The sequence below is a fragment of the Poromitra crassiceps genome, assembly GCF_964638095.1.
Source record: "Poromitra crassiceps genome assembly, chromosome: 3".
Classification (NCBI taxonomy): Eukaryota; Metazoa; Chordata; class Actinopteri; order Beryciformes; family Melamphaidae; genus Poromitra; species Poromitra crassiceps.
In genome coordinates this window covers 35230482-35247431 of record NC_139625.1, presented here as the reverse complement: position 1 = coordinate 35247431, position 16950 = coordinate 35230482, and the positions used below count along the sequence as shown (strand labels likewise).

The 16950-nt window shown below is 41.8% G+C and overlaps 1 protein-coding gene across 2 annotated transcripts; it reads right to left on the bottom strand.

The window, feature by feature from the left end:
- Positions 1 to 4103: 4103 nt before the first annotated feature.
- Positions 4104 to 9025, bottom strand: pax1a (paired box 1a). 2 transcript variants are annotated; one of them, XR_014552510.1, is made up of 5 exons: positions 8738 to 9025; positions 7436 to 8065; positions 6297 to 6477; positions 5476 to 5689; positions 4104 to 4759 (listed from the first exon to the last, which is right to left on the bottom strand). XR_014552510.1 is itself a non-coding variant. In XM_083632510.1 (5 exons), the coding sequence occupies exons 1-5, from the start codon at positions 8739 to 8741 to the stop codon at positions 4659 to 4661; spliced, it is 1074 nt and encodes a 357-aa protein (XP_083488636.1). In that variant the 5' UTR covers positions 8742 to 9025; the 3' UTR covers positions 4104 to 4658. The 2 variants fall into 2 exon arrangements, 1 of the variants encoding a protein (XP_083488636.1); XM_083632510.1 differs by having other exon boundaries at positions 6297 to 6421.
- Positions 9026 to 16950: the final 7925 nt, after the last annotated feature.

The following is a 16950-nucleotide window of genomic DNA, read 5'->3' as shown; positions in this document are numbered from 1 at the left end:
GCATGACAAAGCACGCTAACATCCAACACACACTACCATCCAATGCACAAGGAGCGCGACAAAGCACGTTAACATCCAACGCACACGGTGCGTGACCAAGTGGCACAAATCGATGCAGCCAGAGTGAGAATGGGCTGCAAGGTCGCAGTAGGGAGAAGGGGCAGCAGCAGTGGCCCTGTGTCTCTGACTTTCTCCTCATGAGAGAGCTGGTTAGAGTCCTGACCCTAACCCCAACCAAAATGCTTTTGTTGCCTAAACACAGCTGTTGTTTTACATGCCTAAACTCAACCAAGATGTTTTATTTGCCTAAACGTAACGGGCGATTCGAGCCGTGGCTCCCCTGACATGTTACCAGGCTAAACCGGGCCGTTAGCCACGAGTCACGGTAGCCGAGGCTCCCGCAACTCGCTACCCAGCCGGGCCGGCTTGCCGGGCAGGGGAGGCGGATGCGCCTATCTCGGGCACATAACCAGGAAGGGCCTTGTCTGTCCTGGAGCACTGAAGTGTTCATATTTTACATTTCCGTGGAACAAAATGTTCATGTTACATTTCCGTGGATTGCAGTAACATATAATGGCGACATTTTATCCTGGCAGTTGGGTTGGGGTTCTGGCTTGGGTTCTGATTAAACACACGTGAACCCTCCTCTCTCGCTTAAAAGACAAGGAAATGACCGGTCCACCAATCCCACCCCTTCACCTTCTCAGCAAGTTATTTCAACTAGAAATTGAGCGCGCTCCTTTCTAGCGTTCCTCACTGGCTCATCCGCTGAACTGGCAGTGCTCCTTTGTACCGTGCCTCGTTGGTTTTCCCTCAAGGTCGCCCATGCGGCTCAGCCGCTAAGTGACCTCGCCCGCACTTCACACATGCGCAGTTGGCCCATTGTGTGCTGCGCGAAACCGCCGGCCACCCTATTGTAATTGTAGAATATCAGACTGTCATTATGTTAAAGACCTCTAGAGGTCCTCGCTACTTCCTGGTTACAGCTCCCTACTCTTCCATTATGCACTGCTGCAAGCATGACCACAAGAGGTCACATTGGCAAAGATCTGCCATTTTAACCCCCTTGAAAATCACCTAATATTGTAATTCTTGGACAGCCTGCACCATAGCCACACAATAAGTGGCCTATATGCATAGAGAGACTGCCTGCATGTGCATCTCCCAACAATGGTGGGACAAACCTAAATTTTAGGATGAAATTATTTTATTTTATTTTTTAGCAAACATGCAATGGCATCTCTGGGAAGATATGTCCATCATTTAACTTTAACCTATGGGATAAGTTCAGTGTTTATTTCCTTGTCCTGGGATGGTTCAGTCTGGGTCAGAGATATATTCCAACCATCTCCCACAGCCAGAATTAAGAAAGAATAGTTTGTCCAACCACTACAAATATGTGATGCCACACTGTTGTAAAGCTCTGTGGAGAATCAGTTGGAAATGACTGAAAATGTAACTGCGACAATACTTGGGATCTGGAGGTAATGCATCTTTAGGACTGCACCACGACTATAACTGGAGATCATGAGATAATAACTATAGTTTGGGTGCACATGCAAGTTCAGACAAGAATCCTGTAACTACACAAAGTCAGAATGCAAATGATTGTCAGTGACAACAGAGACTGCATGGTGTCTCGGTTTGTTTGTTTCTTGCTTTGGGATAAAGTCGTTTCACATGCACATTAGGCTGAGATCCAAAACAATCACATATTTGAATTACGGTATTAAAGAAAGATATTCAACTTTAAGGTCAATGCCACGGTTATGATGGCACTCTCAAAAGTCACCCTTCGTCCATTCTCATGCCTGCTTTCATTAATTCTCATCAAAGCTGTCTTTCTCAGATTCTGTACACACAGCACAATTTAGAAGGCCAAGCAATCATTCAATCAACCAACCAGCACACAAGAGCCTTAAAGATCTTGAAGATGATTCTGCTGATCAGGTTTATCACTGTTTTGAAAGAACACATAAAGTAAACAATGTTTCATGAGGGAACAATCAAAATGCTTCTTATTGGGAATTATGTGTTTTTATAACAGTATTCAATATTACCTTTAATGTATTAGTATATTTTGAGAATCATCCCACTAGATTCAAATGCATGAAAAATATGATCATAAACCCTTCATGATTAGAGTTACACTGATCTTATTGAGAACCATGCATGCTCAATACTCTGTTAAACTGGGTGGTCACCAATTCAACGTGTTACACACATTCCCCCTTGACCTCACCAAGGCACCGCTAACAGTATAATGGCTACCTGGCAGGTAATCTATCTTAATTAACATAGTGGATCGAACTTGTGATAGTTGAAAATATATTTCAAATAGCCTATTCAAAAGCTTCTATAATCATATAGGCCTACGTACAATATTATATCAAATAGCCATTTAGTTAAAATAGCCTATTTTTATTTAATTAATAATAATAATAATAATATTAATAATAATAACAACAACAACAACAACAACAACAACAATAATAATAATAACAATAACCTGTCCTTCATTTGCATGGCGTAATAATGTCTTTGCGCCTTACAGTTACATTTAGAAATAAAATAATTAAGGTATGGCTATTTTTGATTGTCGAATGTCGAAATTAATCGGTGACAAAGTGATGTATTGTTATTTATCTGGTTATATAGGGTAGGCCAAACTTGCACGACATTTTCGAAAGTGCTTCTTCAAACAAAAAGTTAGTAGGCTGAATCTAGTCACGCTATTTTGAGAGAGAGATATTTGAGATTTTAAATAGGCCTAGTAGACTCAGACTGCATTAATAAACCAGAGCGAATCATGCCAGTTAAATGAAAGGTCCAAGTTTAAATCTGAATGGGCAGACCGTTTATAAAGAATGTGGGCCATTTATACTGAGGGGAACTACTGATGGGGGATGGGGGGGGGGAGGAGAAATTGTACGAATCACGAATAATCCCATAATAAATTTTATGATAGCCTATATATAACATCACTACAAAACAGCTATGCCTATATCATAGGAATATTTTAGGAACAACATGGTGACCCGATATATCGAGATAGAACAACAACAACAACAAAAATGTCACTATTGATTAGCCACTCAGAAATAATCGGTATAGCCGTGCACCTGCAAATTATGATGACATTAGATTAAAATTAATGTAGCCCGCGGTAAGGTCGCGATAAACTCATTATTCACTGCAGTCTGCATTCTGCAAACACATATAAAGTCCATGATAGAAATGGAAGGATTTCGTTAAGGTGCCATGCAGGCCAAATAGGCCACGAGTTGAATATGCGTCTAATAGGCTACAGTAAAAATATCCCTAAAGGGTGCGCATGTGCGCGTGTTTTCCACTTAGCCTACACTGAAACTATCTGCCCCTCTGCACGCACTGTTCATTAAAGTGCGTGATTATTTATGATTAGTCCTCACTTAGATTTCCATCGTGGCAACATCCATTAGCAGCTCAGATAGCATCAGTGCCCAGTGGAGGCGCCCATGGCATGTGGAAAGCTCCGTGTGGAAGTGTCGGGAGGTAACACGTTACAGCTAAGGAACGTCTCCCAATAACGAGTTGTGCAACGAACTAGAATAGGCTACTATTTCAATTTCAGTGTTAATAACCAAGCAAAAGGTCATTGCTCTAAATAGCGTGAAAAATGACAGAAGAAATCCCACAAATTGGCTATTTATCAAGGCAAAGGATGATGTGACACTGAACATCAACTATTAGGTTTGATTTTTCACAGGTCTAACCTATATGCGATGCCTATCACCGATCGGCTCCCAGATATAAACTAACATTATAGCCTGCAAGAAAATATTTATATTAACGAGCACTAACTGTAGCCTCATAACACAATACATGACTTGACTAAACACTATATCAACCCAAGACAAACGGAAAGCAGGCTACAAATTCCACACAGAAATTTCGCGTATGCACTGACAGGTTTGTCACTGCTAATCTTATCAATATCAACCCCCTGACCATCATGTGAACAGCCATGAATTAGGCCAAGCAAGGGGAAAATGGTACCGTGCACGTATGCACTCCACGACCTTTGCCACTGCTGAAATAATATCCACATCCACATGGGAACATTTCGGATGTAACAAAGCCTTTATTTCTTTTGAATATTTACAGTGAATTTATAAAAATATATAATTAAAGCTTTGGCAAATATTTAACATTTACAATTTATCTCTTTGTTCACATCGTCGAGTCATTGCAGATTCAGAATCCAGATCATGGCTACCAATCAAGAGAATATAATTTATGACGGATTACAGAACAGTCTCGTCATCAGGGCGAGCCCTTGACTTTAGACTTTAGCATGAAACATGAACGACAGACTGACAAAAAAGTATTTTGATCCTATAGTCTTTATAACAGAATGGGCTATACAGGGGGAATAAAACTACCAACCAACCGACACCAAAACATCCATATAAGCTTACATTCATATGGCCATAGACCGATAAAGGTTAAAGGCATACTGTATTCATAATGCATTTGAGTAGGATTTTAATGGACTCCCTTGACTCAAGGCACAAACACTCGGGGAAATGAATCATCAATAGTGCTCGCACTTACTGTTGGGGTTGTTGAAATGCGTTCAATTAAACGGCTCTGCAATTATGGCGATTAAAGTCCTGTTATGAAGATGAGGTAGGGAGACTGAGTCCATGTACACTGTTCAAGGCTTCGTGTTGTTGCTGCTGCTGCTTGCTCAGCGGACTGTGCGGTTTTCTGTCTCCTATACACAAAGAAGAAATATTCATGAAACGAGTCTATAGCCTATAGCCTTCACCAAATTGTTATTTACATCATAATCATCTTAGAGAAATGCATAATTATAGCAAGCAACCTGCGTTTTGGAGGAAAGTTTTAAATTCATTTCTCCCCCTTTTTTGTGTAGCCATGCAGCTAGTGTTCTCGGACCACCTGGTAGGCCTGCCACCAAGTCTGGAAGGTCAATATTTAATAATCGAGATATAATTAGACTCCATTTGGGATTTGGTAAATGTTTACACTCAGTCATTGCTTTATTGCGAAACCGTGTGTGTGTGTGTGTGTGTGTGTGTGTGTGTGTGTGTGTGTGTGTGTGTGTGTGTGTGTGTGTGTGTGTGTGTGTGTGTGTGTGTGTGTGTGTGTGCGCGCGCGTGTGTATGTGCGTTCGTGTGAGAGAGGCTGGAGAGATATGCGTTGCGTAATGGTGCGTAATGATGCGTAATGGCACGTTTGTGTGATAAATAATGAAGCAAATCATAATCATAATCACAACAATATTGATATTTAAAGTGATATAATTGTATACGTTGTTTCTCATTTTTCAATAATTGAATAAAATCATATTTGTAGGCCTATACTGCATCAGGGGGGGAAAAGAAAAAAAAACTCTCTGGGCAGCGACATCTGCCACCAATTTTCAAATTACACTAATATCAGGAGCCCTCATGGATCAAACTGTACCTTCTCGGGCTGCATGTTTGAAGGCCATCGCTGAGTGGATCTCGCCTGCGTGCATGGTCATCCCGCCGCCTGGGTGGGACAGGGCTGGGTTTTGCGGCTGCCAGTGGTGGTGGCCCGGGGCCACGTAGCCGCCTGTTGCCCCGCTGTAAACCCCGTACTGGTTGGAGGGGGAGTAAGCACACGCTGGGACATAACTGGACAGTGTTGAGGAGGGCTGCAGGAAAACAGACAAAACACCCGCAAAATAAGGGGAAAACATGATTTATATTTAATTGCATGTTGCAAAATACAGGCATGGCATACGTAGGCTATAGACCAGTGGTTCTCAAATTGGGGTCACTGAGGGGTTTTCCATGGGGCCGCCCAGGAAATGGAGGAATAGCCCAATAATGGCATAGGTCTCACTCTCATCACCACCACAGCACTAACGTTTTGGGCATTCGTACAATTGAAATATATATATTTCTATATACACCGTATATATATATATATATATATATATATATATATATATATATATATATATATATATATATATATATATATATATATATACACACCAATTTTTCTGGCTCCCTGGGGTAAAATCCTGTCAAACAGGGTCTGTGGCGTGATGTGACTCAGCTCGGGGGTCCTTGATACGAAAACATTTGAGAATCTGGTCTAGGTCTAAATACCAGCAAATACAACACTTTAGGACCTGTGCCTATATTTCCGCACAAAACATGGATAGAAAGGAGAATGCATACAGCGATAAAAGGGGAGCATATTGCCTGGTCTCAGCGAAAGGTGTTCAGCTTCAGCTTGTGCAGATGATGTACCTGTGCGTATTTGATGTCCGCATCAATGGTTGATTTGTCAATCCCGTTATGAGCCGCGGGGAAAGCCGCTCTGTTGACGCTACTCCAATCCTCCATTTTTGGTGGATACCCCTCCGTCCCAATGGCTGATTTAGAAACGGTAACGTCATGTCAAGGGTGTGTAAAAGACAACAATGCTTATCTTCAAAACAAAACAAAACAAGCTGTTTTAGTCTCTGAATTAACTAACACATTTATACAACCCGCTTTGAAATGGCTTATTGTGTAAGCTGTACAAATATATATTATTTTTCATTACAATATCGAAAATAATTTTGATATTTTTTAATATATTTGTTTGGATAAGCCTGACTTCAAGACTTAATGTCTTGAGCCAAGTGTAATACACACAATAAGTGTGTTACTAATTTACTAATAATTTTACTAATAATAAGTAATATTTTACTAATAAATTACTAATTGCATGATATGGGGAAAAAACAAACAAACAGGGAAATTAAAAAATGAAGCAAAATACAATATAAAATAGCCTAAATATGTTTAATAGAAATATAATTTTATATTTTAATATTTTTTTTTAAGATTAATTGTTGAAGTTTAATAATGTACTAATTAAGCCTATTCATCCCGTAAAATGAGCAATATATTCACAGAATGGGATTACATCGTCAAACCATTTAATTCTGGAAGACATTTCCAATATATATATAATGTCTGCATGATGTTGGCCCTTATGTAACAAAAAATCCACTGAGCCAGGGCGACTAACAATGGAGGAAAACACTACTAAAAGGACCAGAACGGCAAAGACAAATTGGCTGTAAGGATTAGAGAGGATATAGCAGGTGAGCAAGGTGTTTGCAAACGCATCATGCCATGAAAGGGCCCATTGAGAGTGGCCTTACTGCTTTCTGGCTGAATGATGAAGCCGAGGCCTACAGCGTCTAATGGATACATTGTCCTGTCTGATGCCAGAACAGGTTATACGGGGTGAAATATGCCACTTTATCATGCTCAATAAGTCACAGTGATTTATTATCTTATTTGACAGGCCTATGCTAACGCACGCATGGCACAGAGGCGCGGGTGCCTACAAAATATCACAGAGCACAAACTTGAGTATAGGCTATATTCCCCACCTGAAGGATCCATGAAGGCTCTAATACCGAGGATGTTGGTGACGGTGTGCGCAGATGGCCAGGCCCGGGATAAGCTCATATGGCCGGCTGTCATCGGTACTCCAGGCGGGCTGCCCATCTTGGTGCCAGTGGGCGACATGGCGTTGGGGTAGGAATAGGGGTATATGTGGTTGTAAGAGAGGCTGGCCTGTGAGGAGGCTTGCTTGCTGCTCTCGTACTGGTTGGGCTGGGAAAGATTTCCAATCTTGTTGCGTAAAATCCGGCTGATCGAGCTAACCGACGGGACATTGTACTTGTCACAAACTGCATCCGCCAGAAGCCTGTCCCGGATCTCCCAGGCAAAGATCCCGGGGTCTCCTTGTTTGTATTCCCTGATGTTTTTCACCACGTTCGGCGTCGTGACCCGCGGTTTGCTCCCTCCGATGGCACCAGGCAAAATGGAGCCCGTCTCGTTGTATCTCGCTAAAATCTTGCTCACGCAGCCGTGGGAGACTCGGAGTTGCCGGCTGATGTCACAGGGTCTGATGCCAAGCTGAGCCAGCTCCACGATTCTTAAGCGTATGGCGTTCGGCAGCGGTCGCCCATTGACGAACACGCCGCCTAACTGGTTCACCTCTCCATAGGTTTGCTCTGCAGGGGCATATAACACAGAAGTTACCCATTTACAATGCATACGGCGAGTCAACATACATGCATGCGCAGACAGATGTGGTGGTAAACTCTGACCTCCAGGCGGTGATCATTACATGCCAGACATGCAGTAAACCATTATATGAATTTGCATTTTTCCTTAAGAAACTATATCTTCAATCTCTTTGACTTGTTTGATACTACTCACTGTGATATAGGCACTGTGAATTTAAGTTATAAAGTGTATAGGTTATGTCAGCCTAAAATGGTTCGTATCCTCTGCAAAAAAGTGGATACACTGTCTCGGTGAGTTTACCCTCCATTGCGCGCACAACAAAAAGCAACACAAAAAATGGCGAGCTTTTGGAATTGACACCCGAGAGCTCTCAAAACAAACATATTCGATAATTGGTGGTGCGACTAAATTTTACGCATTGGATAGATTACAATAGGCCTACCAGTTGAATAAAGCTGGACAAAAACAAATATATAAACCCCACATCTATTGCGTAAAGTCCCCACTCTAGTGAATTCAGCAACATGATTTGCACGTTATCTGAACTTGGAGATAAACCCGATGCCTCTTTCTGTCGTTATGCAGGCGTGGTGAGCCTGGATACGCTTCCATAAGCTCTCTGCCACTGAAGCATGCAGATGGTAACGCAGGCTTACCCATTTGCCTATGTTTCGAGATGCTCGGTAATATAGGTGCCCCTCCAAATGGCTGAATGCGTCCGGGCGAAGGGAAGGAAGGGAAGGGAAAGGGAGGAATGAGCGACCGAAGAGGAAAAATAAACCCCTTAAAATCTCCTCCGAGTGCCACCGCGTGCCCCCCTCTTTTTTTGGAAGCGAGTGACTGCAAGGTACAATGGCACGAAAGCGATCTTCATCCGATAAAAGCAAATTGGAGTGGACCCGGGGAGTCTGGAGTTTGCTGGGATTAATTTGATGCGTCCTCCCTCCACGTCAATCTTTGCAGTTATACGCCGAGGCGCTGCTCTGGTTTCATTGGTCGCCCTGCGCTGGAAACGCTGTCAGCCAATGCAAACCCCATCCGGTTGGAGCCATGCAACCTCCTTGAATATTTTGCATAGGGGAAGTGACAGAAAGGGAAACGTTTCAGGCAACATGCAGCCTTCTGGTAAGGATTTCTTAGAGCTACGGTGATGGCGGGGGAGCAGCAGTTTAGCAAACATCTTTATTTAAAGTCCACCCACTTTTGAAGTTGACATAAATCTTTATAAAGTAAATTGATACTGTGCATCATAGGGAGTGAGTTATATAGTTATAAGAGGACATGGGAGGAAAACATAAAAGTATAATTGTTGTTTTGTTTATAATTTGGTGGTGGTTGTGATGCCTTGACGATGATCACCGACTAGAGGGCATTATTTACCCGCCTGTCACTGTCTGGACGTAGTATGAAATGTAGCCTGGAACTTGCGGTCTGTGGCATGTTGTTCACCAACTATGATGGATGTACAGATGTGCAATTTGGGAAATTTAAAAGCAGCATGGTTAAACAAAAAGTTTAATGCGCATGCATGCTTTGAATAGGCAATGCATTTGGTCATTAAAAACTATATCTATAGATTTGAAAATATCTGTGGATGAGACTGGCATAGTGGATACTAATCAATCCGCAAAATAACATTAATATATTCTTTAATTTAGGTTACCAGGTCAGGATTGTTTTGTTAAGTCACACATTTTCACTTTTTCAGCCATACCCCGCGCCCCCTGCATGCCAATTTAGACCATCTGACCGAGTAGGCTATAGTGAGTGAAGGCCTGATGTGCATGCAGAATTTCCCTGAGTCCCAAGTCGTCAGTTTTTTTTATAAGCCAATCCTGCAGCATCAAACATGGACAGAGGCTCATGTAATCGATACCTCTGTAGATCGCAGCGCTCCCAGACTATGGGATATCGACTGGATTCCAGAGGCATACATTATCACAGCATGTTTTCGGAGTTTCCTGTGCAAGTTTAGAAGGTATCGTTTATAAGCTCGCAAAATGTTACTTGTAAAACTTAACAGTCGACCCGATGGTAACAAGGTGCAGTGTCCCTATCCCCCCACCCAAAACCCTCCACCCTCCACCCCACCCCTCTCTTTCTCGCTCTTGGCCAGTTCACTATAGACCTGGGAGCAGGACACATGGAAAGCATCAGGTTGGGTCAGAGGAGCAGAGTCTGGGGCGCTGACGAAGATCACTTTAAAGTAAGATATTAGTGATGGACACTTTTTGGACGTTCACTTTGTGAATGAAGGTCACTCATTAGTCAGCTTGCATTCGCACTGCATGATAGCTACATTATAAATATTGATGTTAATATGTTTCTGATTCTGAGTATTATATTTATTATCATAATTTATTCGCTTCACTTCATCATTTATCATACAAACTTGCCATTACGCACCATTACGTGACGCACATCTCTCTCTCTCTCTCTCTCTCTCTCTCTCTCTCTCTCTCTCTCTCTCTCTCTCTCTCTCTCTCTCTCTCTCTCTCTCCCATGCCGAGCTCCCAAACTCCCCTCATCTGGACAACATAGGAACTGCATGGCTCTATCGAGCTTCGGCACACTCTTCTTTGCGTCCTTTATTTGGGCATATTGGTATAGTTGGCCTCCCTATAGGCTTGTTTCAATGGGAACACACGCACGCACGCACACACACACACACACACACACACACACACACACACACACACACACACACACACACACACACACACACACACACACACACACACACACACACACACACACTCACACACACACACACACGCACACACACACACACACACACACACACACACACACACACACACACTTTTTGGAATACGAATGTTATTATTACAGTAGGCTAGTATCATTTTTGGTTGTGTAAATGCTAGACCTACTGTAACAACTTTTCTCATATGGGATGCAACGAACGAGAAGTAGGCCTATACGCTATATTTTTTAAGATGTGATAGCATATAACCTAAATATTGCATACAATCATCTTACGTTGCAATACCGTATTTTTATTTGAGTAGCATGCACGTTTTAATTTTAGTCATTGCACGTTTGTGGGAATGCAGATACGATTTAAGACAAAGATAATTTTTTATAAAAATTTTAATCGAAATTATGTTGGCTATTCGTCCAAGTTCACGTTATGGGTGAAATTACGTCAAAGGTAAAATGCACGGCAGCAGATCCGTCTTCGCAGAATAGGCAACAGGGGGAAAAACAAGAAACAAAACATTGCTGAAGTCAGTTCAGAATAAGCTCAGGACGAGGAAAACGCGAAGGATTGTGTGTGTGTGTGTGTGTGTGTGTGTGTGTGTGTGTGTGTGTGTGTGTGTGTGTGTGTGTGTGTGTGTGTGTGTGTGTGTGTGTGTGTGTGTGTGTGTGTGTGTGTGTGTGTGCGTGTGTGTGTGTGTGTGTGTGTGTGTGTGTGTGTGTGTGTGCGTGCGTGTGCGTGTGTACAGTATATGTCTGTGTTATATGTCTATCTGCTTCCAATATATATATACACATATAGGATGCAGATTGAATTAGACTTGTAGGCCTATACATTTTTCTCTCTGTGGTTGCGGTTATCCCTCTAGACAATTATTAAAGAAAAATCTAAAATAAATATTATTTGTGTCAAAATAGTGTTTTAATAAAAGCAATACATGTTGCTATATTTTGTATAGCCTTCAAGTGTATTAAGTCATGTGACAAAACCAAACAAAAACAACCTCTTCAAGGACTCAAATTCATGATGCCATGTAAAACAAATGTTCTAAAGACGGAGACCGACCAAATCCAAATTTTTTAACTTTTAATTTAGGTGTGGGTGAGTGCATTCCCAGTGCCTGCAGGTGTCATTTACAAACACGGATTGGGCCTGTATTTGTAGTTGAATTGTATCTGTGAGGCGCAGGGCCACATCAGCGCACTATGGGGTTGAAACTGCTGGCAGTTCATCAGGGATGTAGTGGAGGGTAAACCCAACTAAACTCACTCTACCCATCTTTTATTTGCAGACAGCTTAAACTAAATTTTTTATGGCATATAGGCTAAACCTTTATTACCTAAAAGCATTTCGTGCTGTTTTCCATATAATGATGACTGGAGGTCACAGTTTGCACCCTTTTACAATTACATCACTGTGTGTTCCCTTTAATGACACATGCCTCTTGAGGCTGTGGAGCTTGTTTTAATGATTTTAAAACAATATGTCATTTTCTAAATCGATGGTTTTCCTCTGCTTCAATATAACTTGAATGAGCGGTGCTTAGTCTTTAAGATTAAACTTCCACGGGTGTTAGTGTAATGTTGTCTAATTCATCTGAGCCACTTTTAAACCTTAAAATAATATAATGTCAGCCGGTGTACATCAGGGAAAAAAAACTCGATTATAGGAATTAGTATAGGCCCATTTTTCGTTTCAGTCACCCCGTTTCCTATTGATTCCAATAATAATAATAATAATAATAATAATAATAATAATAATAATAATAATAATAATAATAATAATAATAATAATAATAATAATAGGCTAAATCTGTCAAAGGTACATATCAAATTCAGAGTAGCCTATCCCAATTTATTTGGTCTCCGTGCCGTTGCGGACATTTTAAACAAATGGGCCATGTCTTCAAAAAGTAAATCGAGTGAGATAGGCAGAAGTTACGAAACTGAGCTCATCCGATTTGTCCGGATCCGCGACACCTGACACTTGCAAGGTGCAACGACCCCAGTCAGTAAATATTGATTTTGGTTTTAAGTGTCATCAAAGGATTCTCCCCCTTAAGCATTCATTGTCTCTAAAGTCTTTCGAGGCGAATACAACGTTTTATTTCTCATTGTCTTGAAGTGTGTGTGTGTGTGTGTGTGTGTGTGTGTGTGTGTGTGTGTGTGTGTGTGTGTGTGTGTGTGTGTGTGTGTGTGTGTGTGTGTGTGTGTGTGTGTGTGTGTGTGTGTGTGTGTGTTGTGGAGATGCGTAAGATGGGTCATCGAAAGTTTTTCAATTAAACGATTCTTTCTCGTACAATTAAAATGACATTGCTTTCTTGATTTGGTTTGATTGATTGCTTTGATTGCGCAGAGTGGTTGAATTAAGCCTATATATTAACCTTTCTCGCATCAGGCTTAGATATATTTCACATTTGCCTTTCAACGTGAAGCAGAATCTTTTTTCCGATATGGTTTCAATTTCCTTTGCCCAACTGGATGAACCATAGTGCTTTATTGAAGAGCCGTTTTGCCTAAGGTTTTGATTTAGTGTTTGTGAGTTTTTGTGATCTCATTGCTCACTATGGAAATCATTACAGGGGGTCCAGATTGCGTGCATTTAGCGCATATGGCCAAGTTGGGGCTATAAACAAAGTGTGCTGGAGATGGCCACCCTAATATCTCCCTATCTCTAACCGATATAAAACGAGACTGCTCTTCTCTATTTTATACCCCCCCCCCTATGTTTATTCTGGTGGGAACAAATGTGATAATTCAGCATTTGTTGCAGCTAAAATGGTCCTCTCCAAATAGCTGATATAGCTAATAATAAACTCCACATCTAAGCATTTAAGACAGTGTCTAAAGCAGTGAGCCCTTGGCTGCTTCTTATGGTGGTGGGGGAATCCAAGTTTTCATGTTGAAAACCGACTAAACAGGCAACCTATAGCTGTGAGAGAAACTTTATGGTCGCAGCGCCCCCCTCCTCTCTCTCCCCCCTCCTCTAGATCAGGTTAGTCCACTCCTATCTGCTCCATGGATGATGTGGTGTTTCTTTGTGCTGCATGGTGCTTGCAGGCAGCGAGCACGGGGCTTTTATAGCCACGAGAGCCACTGTGGGCTGCAGAACACGCCTAATGAGGGCGTGCAGCAATGCCATGTGAGACATGCCAGCGTTTATGCAGGCATGGGTAATTGCTTGTGACCTTTACTAAACACGTTTCAAGTTCTGGGCGCAGTTGTAATTGTTACAGGAGTGAGGAGACGCCTTAAGTAGCCATGGTATTATAATTTGAGATTTCTTTGTCTCTCTTTTTTGAAGGGGGGGTAAGTACTAGTAGACAGATATAGGCCTATAGGCTAAAGCAACGGTTCTCCAACTTTTTCACATCAAGGACTCCAGATGGGGGATCTGATAAGATTTTTGCTTTTAGATGTTTTATTAGGCTACAGAATGTATGAAATCCATCACCAAAATAGTCATACATTCTCATTGTGTTATGGATGGAATTATAGTGAAAATAAATGATCCCCCTTCTTGCTGGTGACCCCCAGGAACCCCCTCAAGAAACCCTGGGACCACTTGGCTGCAGACAGCAAGAGGGAAAGAGAGAGGATGGGGTGGGGTGGGTTAGCTATACAGTCTGTATTTGTATATTTGCTAGATTATGTGAACAAAGTGAATCTTTGAACCCGTATTGACCGCCCACTTTGCAGTTATTCTTCACATCTTAAAGATATATCATCTAATATAGCTAAGCTGGGGTATCAAAATCGTTCATCATGTCACTTAAAACCAAGTTATCAGCAACCCGCGGCTACCAGTATTTGTAAGCGCCTTTATAAGAAAAAGAAGCCCAAAGTCGTTTATAATAAGCGAACTTGGCAACACTGGTTGTGGTGAGCTTCAACTTAATTTGGTTCAATATGTCAGGCTACTACTAGCCTATTACTAGGCTACTACTACAAAATCTATTACTACTATACAGTAGCCTACTAATAGTTAACTAGTAGTTTTTGTGAATAGAATATTAGGGGAGACCAGGGACAGTTGTAACACTTTTTTGGAATTTTCACAATAAATCAAAAAACATTTACTCTGTATTCCTTGAGTGACATACATCACTGATGACATCATTGCTCGAGTGACATCAGGGGGGGAAAGCAGGGATAAAAATGTAAAATATTGCTGTAGTGCCCCCCGTGGGTGGATTTGTTCAGGTTTTTTCCACCTGATTCATTCCAGACCGCTGAAAAGGGTTTGGCAAATTTTGGAGATTGGAGCAACGGCTGGAGAGATAAAATGTGTGCTCTGACGAACGGATGGACAGATGGAGAGACAGACAGACAGACAGACAGACAGACATTTTGTGATTATATAGTAAGAAGTATAAGAAACATATTGTTATGCCTCCGCTGGCGATAGCCAGGCCGGAGGCATTATGGATTGCATTATGGTTGTCCGTACGTCCGTACATCCGTCCGATATTCGTTAACGCGATATCTGAGGAACGCCTTGACGGAATTTAATAGAATTTGCTTCAAACGTCAACTTGGACTCAAAGATGAACTGATTAGATTTTGGTGGTCAAAGGTCAAAGTTCAAGGTCACTGTGACCTCACGAACTCCATTCCCAAGTTCGTTAACGCAATATCTCAGGAACGGCTTGATGGAATTTCTTCAAATTTGGCTCAAACGTCGACTTGGATGCAGGGATGAACTGATTACATTTTGGTCATCAAAGGTCAAGGTCACTGTGACCTCTCGAATGCCATTTTCAAGCTCGTTAATGCGATATCTCAGGAATGCCTTGATGGAATTTCTTTGAATTTGCCGCAAACGTCCACTTGGACTCAAGGATGAACTGATTCGATTTTGGTGGTCAAAGGTCAAAGTTCAAGGTCACTGATCTCACACCCGCTCGTTTCATGCTCGTTAACGTAGTATCTCAGGAAGGAACGCCTTGACGGAATTTCATCCAATTTTCCTCAAACGTCCACTTGGACTCAGGATGAACTGATTAGATTTTGGTGGATAAAGGTCAAAGTTCACTGTGACCTCACAAACCCCATTTCCAAGCTCTTTAATGTGATATCTCAGGAATGCCTTAACAAAATTTATTGCAATTTTGCTCAAACGTCGACTTAGATTCAAGGATGAACTGATTAGCTTTTGGTGGTCAAAGGACAAAGGTTAAGGTCACTGTGACCTCATGAATGCCATTTTCAACCTTCTTAATGCAATATCTCAAGAACGCCTTCACGGAATGTCTTCCAATTTGCCTCAAACATCCACTTGGACTCAAGGATGAACTGATTAGATTTTGGTGGTCGAAGTTCAAGGTTACTGTGACATCACGACCGCTCATTTCATGCTCATTAACGTCATACTGTATCTCAGGAACGCCTAATTTCCCTCAAATGTCCACTTGGACTCAAGGATGAACTGATTACATTTTGGTGGTCAAAGGTCAAGGTCACTGTGACCTCACAAACGCCATTTTCAAGCTCGGTAATGCCATATCTCAGTAAAACCTTGACGAAATTTCTGGACAGACATGCATGTTGACTGCTCACTTGTTGGCGGAGGCATATATCCGCGGTGCGGTCGTTCTAGTGGCAGACCTCAACAAGGTAAACAACACTTCATTTGACAGAACACAAAAAAGTTGGATTTTACGTTCAAACAAACACTGAGGTGAGGGGCGTAGCTATGGGTGGGCCTAGCTGTGCCTGGGCCCACCCACTTCTTTCCTAGGCCCATGATCCAACCATGAGAACCTCTTCTACAGTACTACCCGCGGATGCTGGTGGCCGACATCACTGTCTTTCAGAGACTTTTGTGGTCGAATTTTTAAATCTAGAGTGAATATACTGATATATGAAATAGAAGAATAAGGCATCCATCGGTATTCGGTACCAACCGCCATCCTAGCTTGTGGGAAAGGGGGGTAAACAACACTCAAAATTTAGGCAACATTTTGACAATGGAAAAATTTTCAAAGGGTTCCCTTGACCTCTCACCTCAAAATATGTGAATGAGAATGGTTCTATGGTACCCACTCCCCTTTACAGACATGCCCGATTTATGTTAATCCCATGCATTTTGTTGGCATTATGGTATTGTAAGTATAAATGTGTTATTTTGGCCTATTCTATTTGAATATTT

What these genes read in the sequence shown, in the direction of transcription:
- pax1a (XM_083632510.1), bottom strand. An exon ending in AGCCTTCATGGATCCTTCAG is followed by an intron (nt 6,422 to 7,435) that starts GTGGGGAATATA and finishes TTTCTAAATCAG; the next exon opens with CCATTGGGACGGAGGGGTAT. An exon ending in CAAACATGCAGCCCGAGAAG is followed by an intron (nt 4,760 to 5,475) that starts GTACAGTTTGAT and finishes CTTTGTGTATAG; the next exon opens with GAGACAGAAAACCGCACAGT.